Genomic DNA, 19,696 nt, shown 5'->3' with positions numbered 1-19,696 from the left:
CTGAACAACCCCAACTCTCTCAGCCTGTCTTCATAGGAGAGGGGCTCCAACCCTCTGATCATCTTCGTGGCCCTCCCCTGGACTTGCTCCAACAGGTCCATGTCCTTCTTATGTTGAGGGGGTCCAGAGCTGAACGCAGGACTCCAGGTGGGGTCTCATGAGAGCAGAGGGGGAGAATCACCTCCCTTGACCTGCTGTTCACGCTTCTTTTGATGCAGCCCAATGTTCTCCAGAATCTATATGTGTATAGCTACATAAAGTGTTTTCAAGTCCCACCTGAAGGCAAAAATATTTTAAAATAACTGTAATTATGTCTGAAAACTGTAGGGAATAAAGTGATGAATACATGAATCATGTAATATGTATTTAAATTAATCTGCTATTGTCTGTCACATAAAGCTGTCCCTGCTTACTTCAGAACAGGGCAGGAAACTCAAGTTTAGTTCACGTATCATTAGGATTGTGTTCATGCTGGTTGTCCTGGTTTCAGCTGGGATAGAGTTAATTTTCTTCTTAGTAGCTGGTACAGTGTATTTTGGATTTAGTGTGAGAATGACGTTGATAACACACTGATGTTTTAGTTGTTGCTAAGTAGTGCTTATCCCAAGTTAAGGATTTTTCAGTTTCCTATGCTGTGCCAGCAAGCAGGTGCACAAGAAGCTGGAAGGGAGCATGGCCAGGACAGCTGACCCAAACGACCCAAAGGGATATTCCATACCATAGAGCGTCATGCTCAGTATAGAAACTGGGGGCAGTTGGCTGGGAGGGGCAGATCACTGCTCAGGCATCAGTCAGCGGGTAGTGAGCAATTGCACTGTACATCACTTGTCTTTTCTTGGGTTTTCTTTTTTTTTAAATTGTATTATATTCCTTTTAATTACTACTACTATTATTATTATTGTTGTTGTTGTTGTTAGTATTACATTTTATTTTACTTTAGTTATTAAATCATTCTTATCTCAACCCATGAGTTTTACTTTTTTTTTCCAATTCTCCCCATCCCACTGGGAATGGGGGGAATAAGCAATTGGCTGCATGGTGCCAAGTTGCTGACTGGGCTTAAACCACAACATTGGTAAACTGACTTATGTTGAAATGCTCTAATATAAAGTAAAACCTAGAACACAAATTTAATGGTCACCTGAAGACTTTTTGCATGTTCCCTGAATGCCATTCATAAAAGCATTTTTGTGCATGGGTGATGTTAACATCACTTACAATAAATTTATCTGACACTTTCCAAAGGAAGGTCTATTTTTTTTTTTTTTCCTAGCTTTTCTGGAGCTTTAACCCTGGTAATATTTCCTGTGTGTCTCTACCATAGACTGTGCATGGAGACAAGGCTAATATTTAAACAAAATAGCTTGGGTCTTTCCAAGAATGAGCTGAATAGAAAAAAATATGTATATATTCCTTCAAATCCTTGGCTGCTTTTCTTTGAGAAATATATTTGCTCGGGGGAATGATAAATTTAGTTTTTGATATAACTTTTGGGTCAGAAATGACAATCCTAAACCAAATTTGATTATGCTGCAGGCCTTCAAAACACAATTCTTACATGCTCAGTTGTAACATTTTTCTTGTTTTAAGCAACCAATACTCTATGAATCTGCACAACGTCTGACAGTTGTAAATTACACGGTATTTTCTCAGCTGCAGTTGCAGGTCTGATTTACTGTGAATGGAGTATATTGGATCCACATCAAGGCAACTAAATTGAGAGAGGTACAGGAAAGTTCAGTGAACTGAACCGAAGCTGGGATCAGACAAGGAAACTAGAACTGGAAGGGTGGAAAAATGGAGACTGAAACTTGTGGAGAGTAGGTGGAGTCTGGAGTGTTGAATTGCATAGGTCGGGAGAATGGAACTAGATGAAGTTGAAAGTCTGGGACAGAAAAAAGGGCATGGCAAGATACCAAAGTTTTCAGTGTGCAGATACTTTTTCAGATGAGTCAAATCTATCTCACAGAAAAAGTTTTTAACAATCATATTAAAGTACAGATTTGAAAATTACTTCAATGATGTTCTAATGCAAGTAACATGAGGTTTAAATGAAGAATATGTACAAGATCTCATACCATTTTAACAGTCCTTTTTGGTCACCTAGCTCCCTAAAAATTATCACTATTCTGCTTGCATGTAACTTGCTAGTGAATGTTGTTGGCCTTTTACAGTCTACCTATTGGGTCACAACCACTGTGACTGCACTTAGTCAAGGTGTCCACTGCCTCTAAAAACATCAGTTCTGTTTATAAATCTGTGCAGGTATTCATATTCATATGTCAAGTACTGACTTCTTAAATTTGCCTTTTTAAGAAAAAAGCTTTTGTGTACATCCAAAAAAAAGTGTTTAGACTTAACTACTGAATGCTTGTTTCTACAGTCACAAGTGGTAGATGTGACCTATACGCATCCTGGCATGTACTAGCCTACGTGTACTTTTTTCCAGACATTCCCTGCTGTATTCAGTGCACAGAAGCTAGTGATGTTCATTTATGCAATAATTGCTTTTGTTTTTACTGCTGAATATTTCACCTTTCCTGTAGGAAATTAAGAATATTTGAATCATAATCATAGCCTTCTAATCTTTCTTAACAGTGTTCATGGATGTAGTATCCAGTGCTTCACAAACTTGACAATAGGAATAACTCATATGTTGTTGCAGTTGCCAGGTGCTGGGCAGGTCTTTAGTCAGCCATAGAACTGGTAGTACAGAGAATGCGTAAGACATATTTTGCTCTTTACGTTTCACCTTAATGAAGAACTGAGCACACTGAGACCCCACGTGATTTTTTGTCTTTTCATCCCCAGCTTCAAAACATTACAATTTCCCTTGCAAAGCTTCATTTCCAAAATCATTTGTCCCAGTTCCCTATGTTAATGTCAGGATTTGTGGCAGGCTGTTTTAGGTTTGTGTTGGAATTGTGCACTCACATTCTGCTGTTATTTAGGACCCCGTCTTGTTTTCTGGGACACTGCAGTCAAATTTGGATCCACTTGGAAAACACTCTGATCTTGAACTGTGGGAGGTACTGGAACTGTGTGACTTAAAGGATTTTGTGCAGTCACTCCCAAAGAAGCTCCTTTATGAGATTTCAGAAGGTGGTGAAAATCTCAGGTACATAAACAAGAAAGTGCTATTGCAGTTATTTTCTGGTACTGTAAAACTATGTGTTTCTTGCAGAGAATTTACATCAGAAAGTGTCAGTATAAAAATGACACTTCTCTTGTCATTCTAAGTAGAATTATTCTGGTAGTACAAATTTCTTTGAGGTGGCAAACTGTTCACAACTGGATAAAGTTTTATGGCCTGTGCTGTATGGGAAGCCAAGGAAGTAGACTATTTTCAGCTGAAGTATATGAGTAATTGTAAAGGAGTGTGGGGGGAGGGGCAATTCATGCACTGCCTACTTAGATTTGGGTAGAAAAGTGCTCATTTATTTAAACTTAAAAAACCCCAACAAAACAGAAAAGAAAAAAACCCCAAACCAAAACCAGCAAACCTGGAAAGAAGGCAAAACTGCAGAGGGCTTATTCCTTTCCTTTACGTGCTTTGCAAAGCAACTAATTTTTTCCATGTAAAACATCAACCCATAGTTATGTAACGAGGGTGACACTTGAAATAAAACGACTCTAAGCTCTAGGACACAAATCCATCAGCAAAGGGGCAGGTCTTAAATGGAGTGTACTGAATATCAACTTGAATTTTTTTGACAGATCATTTTCAGGAGGAAGTTTCTAGAAGGCATACACCACAGCTAACATACAGGAGTATCCAAACCTTTACACTGAACATCATTAAAAAGTGGTTTAGCATTCAATCTGGCTTATTCAGAGTCCTCATTATAATGCAAATATAGAAATTGTAGGCAAGACTAGGTTTATGCTACAAAGTTCAGCCACAGGTGTTTGAGTCACACCTTAACTATTATTGGTATGCTGAGCAAGAAGAAAGCAAAACTTCCAAAACAAGGTGAACAGATTTCAGTAGTCTTTTGAGAAGTATAAAGTGTTGCTAAGAAAGATAGAACAGATAGGCTCCGCAGTAATCACAGCTTTATATTGTTCTTCCCTTTCTCAATGTGCCTGACCTGGCCTTCTCAAATGTATTTTTAACAGTGTTGGGCAGAGACAGCTGGTCTGTCTGGCCCGTGTTTTGCTCCGAAAGACAAAAATCCTGGTCCTAGATGAGGCGACAGCTTCTGTTGACATGGAAACAGATAACTTGGTGCAGTCCACCATCAAAAGAGAATTTTACGACTGCACAATATTAACTATAGCCCACAGGTTACATACAGTAATGGATTCAGAGAGGTAAGTAAGTTTTGGTAAGCCATTTTAAAAATAAATGGCTTCCTTTAAATGCATCAGTTTTCAGACTTACTAAATTTTACACTCCAACACTTTTTACCTTAGTATCTTTGTATCTGTACAATCCAAGGTATCACAAAAGACTTCAGCATCAATATTATTTAAATATCAAGAGACTGTGTTCTGTTTCCCCCTTCTAATTACAGAATTAATTTAATATTTTTCCTGCTAAGGTGCAGGTATAAGCTACTATTAAGACCACTTAATTCTCCAGAGTAAATGGACTATACTATAGAATTTTTATCGATTAAGCAAAAATGCCATTTTCAAAAGGCTTTTTAAAATATAGGAGTTCCTAGTTTTAGAAACCGATGAATTATCTTGTTCAATGATATTTCTTCCAAGTAAGAGTTCCCATTATCCAGAGATAACTGTATTAGGCCTGGAAAATATGGTTGAATAGCTCATCTTTCTTTTTCTGTAATCTTTCTGCTTTTGCATTGTAGAGTGCTTGTTCTGGACGCAGGAAGGATTCTAGAATATGATACACCACATAATTTGTTACAACGAAAAGGTGCCTTTTCTGAAATGGTTGCAGAGGCTGGGATAAGAAGATAAAGAAAACTAATGAATGAATTCTTAATGAAGATGAGAATTCCTTACTCTAGTAAACACTCGAGGGATATGTGGCATTCCTGATGTTATAAAATGACTAGCTTACTCAAAAGCTCCTCACAACAGTGCTGTTTACTACAACTACAATCTGTATATATTGATCAGGCTTCTTAAAATAACTTTCTGATTTTATACAAACCACTTATTTTGATCATATTGGCATTGCAACAACATAATGAAGCAGTAATTTTCATGGCGTATTTTAACTGTTGCACTAGTAAAGACTGATTGAAAAATAAATCTTGCTGTTCACATACTGTTTTTAATTTTAAAGTAGTACTTAATTAAGTGGCCCTGACATGCCCATTTAGTTAATACATTTATGACTGCAAATTCATAAAAACTGAAAACTGCTTATTGTGTGGACATACAGGCAGATGTCACTTGGTGCTGATTTTTAGGACATGCATTTTTGCATGTATACTTAGGTATTGACCTTGCGATTTCTGAGTAACTGAAAAATTATTTCAAATAACCGAAAACCACTTCTTACGTATCTAATTGAGGACTACAATATCACATTGTGAAAGAATCCCTGAAAAAAGGGAGTCAGGTGCAGCTATCACTTTGCTAGTAGATTTTAATGGAAACCTCAGTACTAACTACAGCAGCAGGACAGGTTATGTACATTTACTGAAAGTGTCAGTTAAACGTGCCTGTGCTTCTGTAGGCCACATAAATATTAATTTTCATTTTTATTACAGTTCCTGAAACTCTTCAAATTCAGTAACAACTCAATCAATGCAATCTTATCTTCAAAACTAAGAGAAGATCCCTGTCAACTGCTTTAAAAAAACCAAAACCCAAAACAACAACAACAAAAAAACCCCAAAGTACATGAATAAAGTTTCAGGCTACAGCCCTGTTGTATTACTTTAATATTGACACCTGATTAATACCAAGTAGGATCTTAATTTCTTGCCTGATAGCAAGCAAACTGTATTTGCTGTTTTAGAAAGGTGGTGGGAAGTGATGGAGGCTCTGACGAGAGTTCCTCAAAGATGTGATTCTACCACAGCAAAGGTGAATGATTTCTCTATCCTTTCCTGAAGGTAAAAAAGAAAGTCTCTTCTTCCTACATTAAAGACACAGTACTACCTAGTTTAATTGGCTACAAAACACAATTAAGTATACTATCATCGCTTGCACAAAACTATTAGGAGTATGTAATGATTTTAGACTAGGAACAACCCTGCCCAAGTAACTATTATCTTCTGAAAGTCTTGGAAAGACTGGTGTGACAAAGTTTCTCAGGAGAGAGAACAGCTTCCTGCTTTTCATCTCCATTTTCCTCTTCTTTCCCCCAAGTGAGGCCAACAGTACCTTCCCAACAGAGCAGAACCTTCTCATACCAACATTTAACTTCCCCAAAACATTCAAAAAGTGCCACAGCCAGACTCTGCTGAGGCTCTGCTTCCTTCAACCTTGTCCCCATCCCTTACCCACCTTCATGCTCCTCTCCAACCCCACCCTTACCTGCAAGTATCGCAGGAGGAACTGGAAAGGTCTGAAGTGAGTGAGTGCCATTCCTAAACTGATTAATAAGTTTTAGGCATAAGGCTAGGGGAGGTAAATGTCAGTACCTCAGAGACCAACCCCTTTTGCAAGGTCCAGAGAAAATAATCTGAGGACTGGCAGCAGTGCATGGTAATTTTTTTACCTTTTTTTTTTTTTAATCATTATTTTTGTTTGTGGCAAGGAGGGTTTTCTGTGCTTACTGGTGGACTGACATAGCCTTACAGCTTCAGACTACCTTCAGACCACAGCTGGGAAAAGCTGCAGACTAACTGCAAAGTCTGAGAGAAAAGAAAATGGTGGACTAGTGTCAGCAAAAGCCAAATAGCCATTCCTTCTCTTTCAGCAAGCTGTAGTCCTCACATACAGCTATACTTTGAAAAAAGGAGGTGCAGCAGAGGCAGAAGCAGCATGATATGCTCCTGCTATGTTTTCATGCAGCAATCACTTACCAAATCATCTAACAAACAGGCTTAGGGTAAGCAGGAAAAGGCAATTTTGCAGTAAGAACATCACCCAGGGTCTGCAACATCTCCTCTCCCCACATGCCTGATGTCAAAGAAAGAGGCTCACTCTAAGAAACAAAGAGGGACCACTTGCCTGCCTCAAGTTCAATACTAATTCATACTTTGCAGTACCCAGCACAACCCCCCAGACGCAACGTCACCAGCTAACTCCATTGACAGTGCAAAGCTGTGTCATAGCCCTGCAGGTCAGCTCAGCACATACTTCGCCTCTCCTGCGCTTTCTCCTCCAAACAGCAATTCCCCCATGCCTCCAGGGCATTTGGGGATCAGGTCCCAGCCTCATCCCATGGGGCTACTCATAGGCAGCCCCCACCTGTAAAAGGCTCTGCCCCATATGGGCCACTAACTGCTGAGACTCCTGAGAAGTTGCCAGGCTGAGGAAAGGCAAGTGTGGAAAAACCCAGCTTGGGGCTCTTCCCAAAGGGCCTTCTGACAGCACAGGTTACTGTCACTTGGCTGGAGACAGTATGAAAGACCCAACAGTTCATCCCTTTGAGGAGCTCCTGTATGGCTCTTTTTTCAGCTAGGTTGCTTGGGTTAGGGAAAGGAAAGGTGGGACAGCCAGGGTATCAGGGCAGAGTCTAAAGTGAGGATGCGGCTCAGAAGGGCACCATGGCTCTGTTTTTCCTTTTCACAGGAAGAAGCATGGAGCAGAACCTGCTCATGGTCTGCTTCAACTTTCTTCCCCACAGCATTCAAAAATCCCAGAGGCAGCACCTTCTCAGGTGCCACTTCCCTCAAGCCTGCTTCCAGTCCTTGCTCTACACTTTCCTGGCAGCATCACAGGAGAAACTGCAAACTTGAGCAGAAACCCTCCTTTCCCCAACAGGAACATACACATTTCTGCCTTTTGCCAGCCACAGTTGATGGCTGTCTGTTGGGGGAACGTTGGACTAGGCTTAAGGGTTATCAGCACAGCTTTTGCACCAGGAAGCAAGAGGCTTGCCAATGCTCTGTAGCATTTTCTCTGGCTGTTTCTGGGTGTAGCAGTCCATGAAAATTCTGAATTGGGTTTAAACTGCAGGCTAAGATTCATTTATGAAATACCATCATCTTTCAGGCTCTCTAGACCTTACATTTCCCAGCCTGAATCCCAAGATGACATACATGTAGAAGTCCTCTCACAGCTAGAAATACTAAAGGACAATTTGGAACCTACTGGGGCAAGCTTCCCTCCCTGCAACTTTTCAAACATCATCACATTTGCTCATATTCTGCATGAACCTGCCCTCAGCCTTCGCTCTGCATATGCTGGGAGCCATTCCCCACATCCACCCTGTAGCTGTTGACCAACACGAGGGTCTGTTCCTGCCCCACATCCTGTGATCCCACAGGCAGGGTTCTTCTCCCTCCCACCCCACTTGCTAACACTCCTCTGTGCCACTTCCCAAAGATCTGTCACTCCAGGGTATAGCAACCCCTTGACAAGTTGAGGGATTACAACCTCATCCTCTAAACTCCAAAGGAATTCACAGAAGAGAGGCAAATAGTGTTGTTACAGTATTTCCCTGAGAAACTGAAATAAGACATGTCCAAGGGACAGAAATTGCTTTTATTAAAAACATTCTAAAAGGTTATTTATAAAATGCATTTCATCATCTGCACTTGGAAACAATTCAGGAAGATACAATTGGTGAGGCATCTTGTACTTCAGAATTTCAACTCACAAAACAAGCTTTAGCTATATAAATTTGTTACACACCAAACACCACAGGAAATCATACTCACATTTCAAGGCTTGTTTTTAGAAAGATTTCAGTCCTCAAATACTAATTTGTTTAAAGAGAGACTTTTGGTAAGCAGTACACGTGCATACCTGGAAATACCCACTTAGTACAGTGGACTCATCTCTAAAATTCAATGGTTCGTGCCAAAATACAGTATTAAAATCAAAAGATACAAAATAAATAACTTGATTACAGAATTCAGAAAAGTTACTTAATAAATAAGGATGCATTGTGAGATATCCAACGTACAGTAACTTTACTCAAAAAAATCTGTATAGAAATCTGAATAAATATGCTTTTGTGTAATTTTTTTTTTTTACAAGTAAACAACTCACCCCTCCCTTACTATTCCCAGATTAATACTGAAGGAGATTTAACTCCTCCAGAGTGAAGGAGTATGCAAAACAAAAGTAGTACTTCATTTATTTGCATTGAGAGTTTAACAGTTTAACTTCACTGTCATGTGGTTCTGTTTTTACATAGGTCTGCTCATTTTACAGAGTGCATTAAAAAAAATGAAGACTAAAGACCTATTGTAACTCCAGTAGACTTTGAGATGAATTTACAGCAGGGCAGAAGGAAAGGCCACAATGACTCCAAAGACATTGGAATATATGTTAAATTAAATACATATATATTTATATCTGCAAAGCAAAGGCCCCAAATAGCAACCATGTATGAGAACTGTACTGTATATTGGCATTCATCCATGATTTCACTGAAGAGGCACTTCTTTCACGCAGGAGTTTTAGTTACTGGAATTTCCATACAGACTTAGACAGGGTCACTTTCAAAGAGGTACAAAGGAAAAAAAATCCTCAAATAAAAAAATCACTTTGGTTTTCAACTCAGTGAAACGGAACAGGTGTTAGCAGTATTTTTGGAATCCTCTGTGAAGTTAAGCAATGCTGATGGAATGGTTGTGTGCAACTATGATTCAATTTAAGAGGTTTTTAACTGGATTACTTCAAAGATATGTTTAGACAATAGCTATGCAAACAGCTGAATCAGCACAATTGATTTATGGCAGTGCCATAAATCAGGCCTACTGCCAGGAGAATAGGCCTATTTTAATATAGTCATAGGTTAAACAATAAATCTAAGCCCCACACTTTACCTTGGCAAGCTTAATACAATCAAAATTATTCTGGAGAATACAAGAAAATGCTTAGAACCAACCACCTGTTACTAGAGCTTACCTGATTAAGACTGGGTTGATGGATGTTGAAGCCAGTCTTAGCTGAATGAAGTGTTTTCACTGTAGAAAGTCCTGCACAGACAATATAACTCAACTGGCCTTTAAGCATTGATTTAACTCTCTAAAGAGAGCAGAACTGACACCAATTTTTTTTTTTTCAGATCATTAATTTTTTCCTTCTCATGCATTTGCTAGATAGCTGGGTAGCAAACTATTTGCCTAAAATAAAGTCCCAAGAAGTGCTACCTCAAATCCCGAGTTACACACACTGCTTCCTTCCCAAAACAGCTACAATCTCTGACCTATGTTCAGTTTAGAGTTGGGATATGATAAAACTTAAACCAGAGATGTGAGCTAAAAAGTACAAAATAGTTGGGTGAATTTTCATTTACTAGGACAACAGTAACTCGACTTTATCCAGGCAGTCCCTTCTGTCCCACACTTTCTCCCCAAGAACAGTACGGCTTGGGGTACTCCAGGGGACAGATGTCACACACTTGTAGACGCACAATGAAATTGGTGTTGGTCAAATTCAAGGGAAGATATCCAGGTGTAGCTTTAAGATACAGAAAACTACTGAAGTTTTCAAATAAGGCGTGGGGAGGTATAAATATTTGGCAATATGCCCTTGTTCTCCGTGGAGAACATCAGTGGTATGACAGCAGCACCTGTACATTAACCATCAAAACCAGATCAGGAAGTAAAGCCCTTGGAGACACACTAAGTAACTCTACATTAGCAAGAGCTACGTTTCTTAAAATGGTTCAGCTGAAACGTGAGACAGTTTGCCATATTGCCTCAGTAATACCATTATGCTGTTATGAACAGCAAAGAATCAAGTGAATGCATAAGTCTCATTCAAGCTGCAACATGCCTTTTAGAAAGGTGCTTAAATGCTCAAATGACTCAATTTAATAAATAAATTTAAGCTCAGCACTGCTAGTGCTATGTGCATTAACGCTGCTTCACATTCTTTCAAAGTAAATATACTGGACCTGGGAATACCTACAGTACCATACCATGTTATCACTAACCTTTGGTCACACTCCCTTTGTATTTTAAACATACACCTCTTCAGGGTTTGCTAATAAAATTTAGCAAGAAAATGTGGGTGTGTCATCACTAGCATTTTCATCCAATATTCAATCTACAAGCAAATACAGGACATTTCAGAACTTCAAAAATCACTCGTACCTTTAAAGTAACATCTAACTTTAACACAGTTAGGTGTCCAGTAACACCTAACTGGAACAGATAAAAAATTAATATAATACGGCTAAGATTAGGGTCCACTGCCAGTCAGATAAGTATGCACCATCTGAGTACACTTTCGAAGAGATGGAATGCAATGGGGAAGAGTTTCTTTTCAGTTAAAATTAGTCTTCCGTAAATGCTTATTAGGAATTTCTATAGCGCTGACTTGAAGAGGCCAGGACCCACCAACAATTCCTGCTTGGATAGCTACACCCATTACAACTGCTAGATCAGGATCTACCGAGGTGTTAGGTTCCTTTCCAAAGAAATCCCGAATAACTTTGCGTATTTGAGGAATCCGGGTGGAGCCTCCAACTAACACAATTTCATCTACTTCTGCTTTGCGTAGGTGGCCTTCCTTCAACACTTGTTCAATGGGCACAAGAATCTTCTCAAAAAGGTCCTCATTTAACATCTCAAATAGTTTCCTAGAGATTTCTGTTTCAAACACAACTTTCACAAAGTTGTTCTCTACTTTTGAAGTGTCTCCAAGATTTTTCAGCTCTTTTGTTCTTTGTGAAGGCTTGCCTTTTAGCACAGTGTTTGTTTTTACCTCACTTTCTGGAAGTTCTTTTATAAGCTTCCTTTCTGGCATAGTCAACAACACCCTTAGTGTAGCTGCCTCGTGAACAGTCAGATTTAATTTAACTGCTTCCACAGCCTGTCTGAGACGATGTGTTTCTTCTTTTCTTGTTGGCAGAGAACCATACATTTGATGGAGCTGATCATATAAATACAGCATCAACCTCTGATTAAAATCCTGTCCTCCAAGTTTGTTGTTACCTGAAACATCAGAATAGAAGGCGTCAGACACGTCACCTTCAAAGCTTCAGAACACAGCATGCATCTTCTCTGTTACTAGGAGATGGTGCTCGGGCACCAGAACAATGATACTAGGGAACCACAGGCATAGCTTAAGAGCTCACAGAGCTGCAAAAATAGACATAATTGTTGTCCACTGAAGAACACATGATGGATAGTAATTTCCAGATTTTTATTTAGCAACTATTTTAGAATCTACTCCCCCTCAATGTTTTCCCTTGGAACTGCTCTGCGACACTGCAGCAGAAAAAAGCAGTGGTTGTTAATTCAGAGGTATTCTCTATAGAAGAAAACATGTAACGATAAATTTATAGCTGGAACCCTGTAACTGAAGTGCAATCTCTCACAGCAAATTGCTTTTCCAGCTAAAATTCTCAGTTTCAAATTTCTCTCTCTGCCCAGAATGGATTTTTCTCTTAGCACTTCCACAGTACAGCTTTATTGGGATTTCTGTTTTAACAGTTTCAAGTTATTCAGTGTCTTCATGCACCCACATGAAAAACTACATGCTACTGAAGTATATGTAGATACCCTGCCAAAAGTGGAAGAAAGTGATAAAATGCAATCAGTGAACTTCAAGCTCTGTTAACAGATCTATCTTATATTAGCCTTCAGAGAGAGAAAGAGAGAAAAAAGTATAATATATAACCAATTTCTACTGAAAGATTATTCTTGCACCATGTTTTCAGAACCTTTCAAACAATTGTTCACGCTTTCCATTCAGAGTTAAAAAAACAGCCAGCAGATTTTCATCCACGTTGAACAATGCTCTCAAAGTTTCCACTGTTTTGTTTTGACTGAAAATGGGAATTCACTTAGTGCACCTCCATCTAAATAAAACAGAATGAAGCTGCTAAATATTTCTTGCTGTTCCAGTCTTACTGGACAGCACCTCATACCAAAACTTGTTCATTGAAGGCAACGCAGACAGTTAGCACTGCATCTCAAGACCTGTCTGAATCCAGGTCATCTGAAAAGCAGTTGCGTATTCACTACATTTTTACTAAACGTTGCTGCCACAACTCTTTGCCAAGTGATGAAACACTCCAGCACATATATATCACAAAACTTACTTCTGGGTTAACAGCATGTGCATTCCCAAACCCTGCCCAACTGAGGTGGAGTCAAACACAAGGTGAGGATGCTCTAAAATCACTGGTCAATGATTTGGCAAGTACTTCCACTTTGGACAAAGGTAACAGAAAAATTTGCAACACCCCCAGCCCCCAAAAGTCCAGTTAAAGTAATTGTAATATGCACCAGCACTTTACTCATGGGCACAAAATTTAACAGCCATGGATAAAATGAAACCACAACTTATTCCTTTGAGTAAGCCAAAACCTGTGAATTTATCTTAATTGTTGAAACAAATCACAAGCCTAATTTTGCATGAAAGACAGCTGAGAACACATTTGGAGAACACTTTGTGACAAGGCTGGTATGTTTTCAAAAGCTCCTCTAATAGTGACTTTAGGTGCACTTTTCCTTTCCCCCCACTCCTCGAGAAAGTAAAGCATTTTTCTCACCTGCCATGGCTCGTGTGAGGAACATCCCTCCCTGCTTGTTCAACAGAGACACATCCAAAGTTCCTCCACCCAAATCCACCACCAGAACATTAAACACGTCGGCTTTGTGGAGTCCATAAGCCATAGCTGCAGCTGTGGGTTCACTGATTACTCTCAAAACATTTAGCCCTACAAAGAGCAAAGATACCAACCAACAGTCAGGTACACTCCAGAAAACTGCACTTCTCCCATCATAATGACATTTACCATTAGTTGTTGGGTTTTTTTGTTTTGTTTTGAACCAAACTTACCTTAAGTAAAATGTCAGATCTAAAGGAAATGGTTTCCTAAGCAGTAATACTCAATGAACATTTTTCTTTATTTAAGCCTAAAGCGTACTACCTTAGTGTCAGGGTGAAGTCAAGAACCATGATTTGGCCAAACACGTTTCTTCCAGAGAAACCTTGCTAAGGAGACTTATTTCACATGTTCTATTTCCGTTTAAATTATTGTCCAAAGATGCTCTGCATAGTCTCTCTGTTTGGAGATTACCAAAAAAGACTATTTTCCCTCATGTAAAACTTACTTCTTCTAGTTATCTATGTTTGCATTAGCTGCACCTGTCGGTACCCAAGAGTTCTCTGCTGTTCCTCACAATTGTTAATGGACTGTAAAAAAAACCATATATCCATTCTAAGGTTCTCTATCACTGATTCACTGTTTCCATATCCTCCCCAAAGACTTTACTGTTAGTGAAACAGACCTGAAGGTTTCCTAGAAAAACACTGGAATAGAGAAACATCACCTGCAAGGTTAGCTGCCTTAATGGTAGAATTCCGTTGCCTTTCATCAAACTCTGCCGGCACAGAGATGACTGCCTTCGAAACGGGCACGCCAAGATAGTCTTCTGCCATTCTCTTCAATTTCAGTAGCAGCTGAGAGCCAATATGCTCTGGAGTGATGCGAAAGGTTTCATTAGTTGTCACAGAAAATTCAGCTGATCCATTGTTGTTGAAAATCTAGGAGGAAAAAGCAACACAACCCACAGGTATGAAGTCTTCTTCTTATGCTCTCCCACCCTGCTCCAGCCAAATGTTTTATTTGCATATAGTCTGTTTATTCTGGAAAAATACCAACGTGCTTTTGCCATTTCCCAAATCACTTTTATTCCTTGACTATGACTATTATGCAAAACATGCCACTTAAGGTGTCCAAGTATATCCAAAGTGGTAACACCCACTGTGCCCAGGTAAGAACATTAAAAAAAAAAATATTAAGACCTAGCAACTATGTAATCAACTTCAACACCACATTCAAAGATAAAAGTATTGCTTTTAATCATTAGGTTTACCCTACTGATAAAGCTTCCCATAGGTTCTTCTTTCTGAAAGGAAGCAAACAGGTTGTTACTGGAACAGCTTGTCTTAACAAGTAAAGGATTCAAAGACTGTTTCCAGTACCTGAAAATTTGTCTCTTTTCAGCACATACTGCACCATGCTAAATTAATGCAATATTTTTTTTAAAAAAGCAGCTTTCAAGATCTGCTGCTGGTCAAGTAAGTGCTAGGGGAAAAAAATGCACTGGGACAGAAATGATGTGACTTACTTTTACACTTTTTTTTTTTTTTTAAGAATATCAGGGGAGAAGTGAAGTTTCAGCAAAGCACAGTTAGAACTTCTAGCTGAAATTTATATTTTAAGGGGCTGGAAGGTTACCCAGAAACACATTTCACAGTAGAGGACAGGGTCCTCTGGAAAATCACTATCGGCTCTCACACAGAGGTACGTGACTTCCACAACCGTTTCCTCCTCCCCTCTCTGGATAGCTCTTATGGTTTCCAGGCATATCAGATTTAGCCGAATGGCTAATGGTTAGCCAAGCTGGTCACCTACTACATGTTTCAAATGTCCTATAGCTTACTGCTTGGAGAGAACTGAAGAAGATGGCTACTTACCTTAAAGGGATACCTGCTACTTTCATTTTTCAGTTCTTCTGAAGTGAAGATTTTCCCAATGAATCTTTTTGCATCATATATGGTGTTCTGAGGATTTGAATCAGCCAGTTCTAGGCCATCATATCCTACATACACCTCACTGTCTGTGAAAGAGACTATACTTGGTATGCTGTTGTGCCCATTTTCATCTGCAATAACCTTCACCTCCCCTGTTCCAGGAAGAAAGACACCAACAGAGCAGTAAGTCGTGCCAAGGTCAATCCCAATTACTTTCGGTGTAGGCATCGGTAAATATTGCTGTGCTAGATAGCCAGCTAACAAGAGAGCCAGAATAGCTGAACCTGAAACACATATTTAAAAAAAATAGGGTCAGAGTATCTACTGCTGCAAACTTAGAAGTCAGTGCAAATTACACGGTATTGTACATTACACCTTGTGCAGTTTTATTGTACGCTCTGAAGTCTGTTCAGCTACCTAATTAGTTTTCAGTTTCTTCAAAGGTCACCAGCAATTTCAGGTCTCTTAATTCAACAAAAAAAGTGGGTAGAAAAGTAAAACATATTAGGCGTTAAATACTAAACAGGTTAAAAAAAAAGCCCAAGAGGTACAGCAAAGCCGCAAATATCACCACCTTATAATAGTTCTTTTTCTCTCTACAAGGTACTTCAAAAATATAGGCTAATTAGTATTTTGGGGGGAACTGCCTACAAATGACCCCTAAGGGTCATCTAGTTAATAAGGCTGCACAAAATCACACTGAAGCGACAAACTCCCGATTCAAACATCTCCTCCAACTTCACTGGAAGCCTAAAAATAAGGAGATGCAAAACCATTCTAACTTCTCTTATTTCAGCCATAGCTCCCAAAGAGCATCTTCCCACGCCTCTGAATCCTTTCTATGCCTTGAAATCAAGGGACAGACTAGTTCAAGTGCAGAGCAGTTGGCTGGGTTCTTTTAAAGTTCTACGTATAACCAACAGAAAAAAAGCAAGAAACCCCCAAACCTGACATAGAGCAATGCCTGAGAAGAGAAAGGAAAAAAAAGAAAAAAGCACCGGCAAACAAACAAAAACTCAAGAAGAAATCTAAATGGCTTAAATTTCCAAGAGCGGCTAAGCTCCTTCTCCCGGGAGCGACCGGCGGTCACAGCTGCGCTGCAAACAGACCACCGAGAAAGAACAGGCTTCCTTTTGGCCGCGAACCTCCCCAGGCGCTTCATCGCAATACGCCACCGAGCACTTCGGCCTTCCGAACGGAGGAACACGCCGGCCGCGCCGCAGGAAGCCGCGCCGCCCCGAGCGGCCACTCCGGGGCGGTAACGCTGGCGGAAAGGCTGCCGCAGCCCCGGCAGGGCCCGCCGCCCGAGGCGGGGTGACGGGGCGCGCCCGGGCCCTGCCCGGCGCGGGCCGCCACGGGCGGGGCGGGGGCTCCCCAGCGCTCCGCCGGCCCCACCGCCGCCCGCCCCGCCAGGCGCCGTCCCCTCGGCAGCCCGAGGGGCAGAGCGGGCCCCTGTGCCCCCGCCCGCGCTCACCCAGCACCGCCATCTGCCCGGCCATCGCTGCCCGCCGGCTCCAGCGCCGCCCGCCACCGCCGCCCGCCGACGGATGCTGACGCCGGCGGCCCCTTCCGGCCGGCGGCCCCTTCCGGCCCGCGCCGCGCGGCCCGCCGGGACCGGTGGTACGGGAGTCCCGCCCGCCCGCCCTGGTCGGGCTGCTCCGCTGCCGGGGGGGGGGGGGGGGGGGGGCAGGAAACTACAACTCCCAGGGGGGCGCGGGGCCGCGGCTATTTCCGGCGGACGCCAGTCATGGGCCGAGAGCGGAGCCGTTCGGCAGCACGGCAGGGGCGGGGAGGGACGCGCCTCGTCCCTGCCTGCCGCGTGCGCAAGCCGGGCCGGGGCCGGGCCGCGGCGCCTGCTGGGAGCGGTAGTTCGGCGGGTGGCGGCGGCGGGAGCCGCGGCCGCCCTCGCCGTGCGGGGCGCGCCGGGCGCCGCGGCTGCGGCTCGGCGCTTGGGGCGGTACCGACGCCCCGCTCCCGGTGCCCCTCTCCCCCGGGGCGCGGGCAGGCGGCGCGGCGCGCCCCGTCCGCCTGGCGGCCTGCTGCCGGCGTGAGGCGTCCGAGACCGCGGCTGTGGCGCCGCCAGCTCAGCAGCCGTTAAAACCGTCGGGCCTTTAAAAAGAGCGGCCCCCGTGACTCCTCCGTGCCTGTTGTGGTCACTGGCGTTCGTGCTTCGGAGCCGTTCGCCCGGGGAGGCGGGCGGCTGCCCTGTCGGCCCCGGGGCGGAGCCGGCCGGCACGGCGACGGGCCCGGCTGCCGCGGAGCGGGGGGCTGCTGCGGCCGCGGCTTCGTGGGAAAGCGCCGGGCGCCGCGGTGAGACGGGCTTGACCGGGGCCGAGGGGCCGAGGAAACCCCCGGCTCAGGGGCCTGATCCGTCCTCCCGGTGCCGGTCCTGGCGGCAGACCCAGGCCGTCGGGGCTTTGAGCCGAGGCGTTCGGCTGAGGCGGAGTACCGGCGTTTTCGTCTGCCCTGTCGTGCCACCCCCGCAGAGAGCACCAGGGCCTCCTGCGCTGAGGCTGCACTTTCCCTTTTAAAAACATGTCACCTTCTCTCCCCGCGGTCCTCTGGTCCGTTTTTGCAACACGACAGCGTTCTTGGGATGTCGTGGTTCAACAGTGAGACAGCCATGGCAGCTTTGACCTCTTCTTGTCAATAGAGAGGGCAGGCTTCCTTCTTGCCCATCTGACATTTAGCCAAGTGAGGAGAACGCAGATGAAACCGGCCCCTCGAATGCATCCTGGAGGAGCGGAAGTAGTAATTAATCCAAAAAGTACAACGTGAAGTACAGTGTGGGTTTGCTTCTTGTCAGCTGTCCCTCCGCTAAGCTCTGCTCTCGTAAGGAGTAACGGATTTTCAGGTTCTTGCAGATCAGGTTTCAGTTTCAGGCAGAAATCAAATGTGAGAACATGGGGTTTCCTTAGTGCAGTTTAAGTTAGATGTTTTTTAATAGACAATACTCATAAATGAATAGCTAGTAGCAAATAGCATAGTGGAAGAAAAGTTAGGCTAAGTTCTAGTGCAGTTACCATCTCTAGCACCTCTCTTTCTTCTAAGCGATGGGAAGACACATAACCCAAAAGTAATTCCCAGGAGTTCTTGCTGCTTCTAAGCTGCTGCTTTATGCAAAAAGCAGCAACACTTAATAGTCAAAAGTGGATGCATTCTCCATTTATTGTTAACATAGGGATGTGGCTCATTGTCTGCATGAGAAGGTGGAAACTCTTTGGTAAGGGAAGAAGAGGAGGTTAAGCCATTCAGCCTTCTTAATGACTCATGGTCTGACTGTTTTCAAATTACATATCTAATTTCCATACATCAGAGTTCAGTACTTTAGTCATGTTTCTTGAAGTGGCACCATTGTAATTGTGGTCATTCTTAAGTTAGGGGTGGGGGAACTTGTAATTGTTTACAGTATTTCTTCACTTGTGTAACTCAAGCACAGGCACTTTGCATTTTATGCAACTGTCAGTGGATGGTGAGCAGAATAAAAAGATTTAGTGAAAACAGGGCATACGATTAAACTGGGGTTTGCTCGTAATTTTGATGTTTGATAGCAACCAGATGCCTTAATACATAGGCAGCATCTGAAATGTCACACTACGGAATGCAGATACGTAGGGATGTTTTTTTAAAATACTGATACAAAGCCTCATTTCAGAGGTTTTATCCTTTCCTAAAGCATAGGCCAGGCTCTGCTTTTCATCCTGGAGGTTAAAACTCTGAAACAGACATTGGGATCACTTGATAATGTACCTGCTGAAGGACGGAATTCAAATGCCCTTTCCTATAGAGCTTCCGTTCTATTTCTTCAAAACAAAGCTGCCTAATGAATTCAGTGTATCAGTCAAGGCCTCCCCACCTGACTCTTGACTCCCCAGGGGCCTGGCTGTTCCCTGCAGAATTACACAGCACAGGCCACCTGCCTGGGAGTCAAGTCAAGGAGAGCATCTCAGCAGGCTTTCTGCCCTGCAGCAAAGGTATATCATGCCAGAAAATCCGTCAGAAGCCACCTTCTTCCCTGTAGCTGGTTTTGGCTTTTGTGTAGTTTGAAGGCTGGATCCGTGCCACGTACTCTGTAGTCCCTTGAAGGCAATCAGCACCCATGCTTGGATGAAGTCCAGAAGTGCCTAATTTTTTCCCCACACCTTCTTCG

The 19,696-nt window shown here is 42.6% G+C and overlaps 2 protein-coding genes across 2 annotated transcripts in view; one reads left to right on the top strand and one right to left on the bottom strand.

The window, feature by feature from the left end:
* Window positions 1-5,242, top strand: part of LOC128144991 (multidrug resistance-associated protein 1-like) — a 40,608-nt gene extending 35,366 nt beyond the window's left edge. The window contains 3 exon segments of the mRNA XM_052794542.1: window positions 2,952-3,118; window positions 4,120-4,314; window positions 4,818-5,242. Coding sequence (XP_052650502.1) covers window positions 2,952-3,118; window positions 4,120-4,314; window positions 4,818-4,929 — 474 coding nt within the window. The 3' untranslated portion in view covers window positions 4,930-5,242.
* A 3,319-nt stretch (window positions 5,243-8,561) lies between these two features.
* HSPA13 (heat shock protein family A (Hsp70) member 13) lies at window positions 8,562-17,111 on the bottom strand. Its single transcript, XM_052794587.1, has 5 exons — window positions 17,021-17,111; window positions 15,490-15,830; window positions 14,340-14,553; window positions 13,556-13,723; window positions 8,562-11,990 (listed from the first exon to the last, which is right to left on the bottom strand). The coding sequence occupies exons 1-5, from the start codon at window positions 17,043-17,045 to the stop codon at window positions 11,320-11,322; spliced, it is 1,419 nt and encodes a 472-aa protein (XP_052650547.1). The 5' UTR covers window positions 17,046-17,111; the 3' UTR covers window positions 8,562-11,319.
* Window positions 17,112-19,696: the final 2,585 nt, after the last annotated feature.

This window comes from Harpia harpyja, chromosome 8 (assembly GCF_026419915.1).
Source record: "Harpia harpyja isolate bHarHar1 chromosome 8, bHarHar1 primary haplotype, whole genome shotgun sequence".
NCBI classification, from domain to species: Eukaryota; Metazoa; Chordata; class Aves; order Accipitriformes; family Accipitridae; genus Harpia; species Harpia harpyja.
Note: the sequence above shows the minus strand (reverse complement) of the source record. Positions and strands in the feature narration are given on the sequence as shown.

Bases quoted from the DNA above. Each gene is read 5' to 3' on its own strand.
- HSPA13 (XM_052794587.1), bottom strand. From the start codon at position 17,045: ATGGCCGGGCAGATGGCGGTGCTGG. The intron at 13,724-14,339 runs GTGATGTTTCTC...TGCTCTTTGTAG, and splicing joins TAAGGCAGCTAACCTTGCAG to GGCTAAATGTTTTGAGAGTA. The intron at 11,991-13,555 runs GTGAGAAAAATG...CTGATGTTTCAG, and splicing joins CCTCACACGAGCCATGGCAG to GTAACAACAAACTTGGAGGA.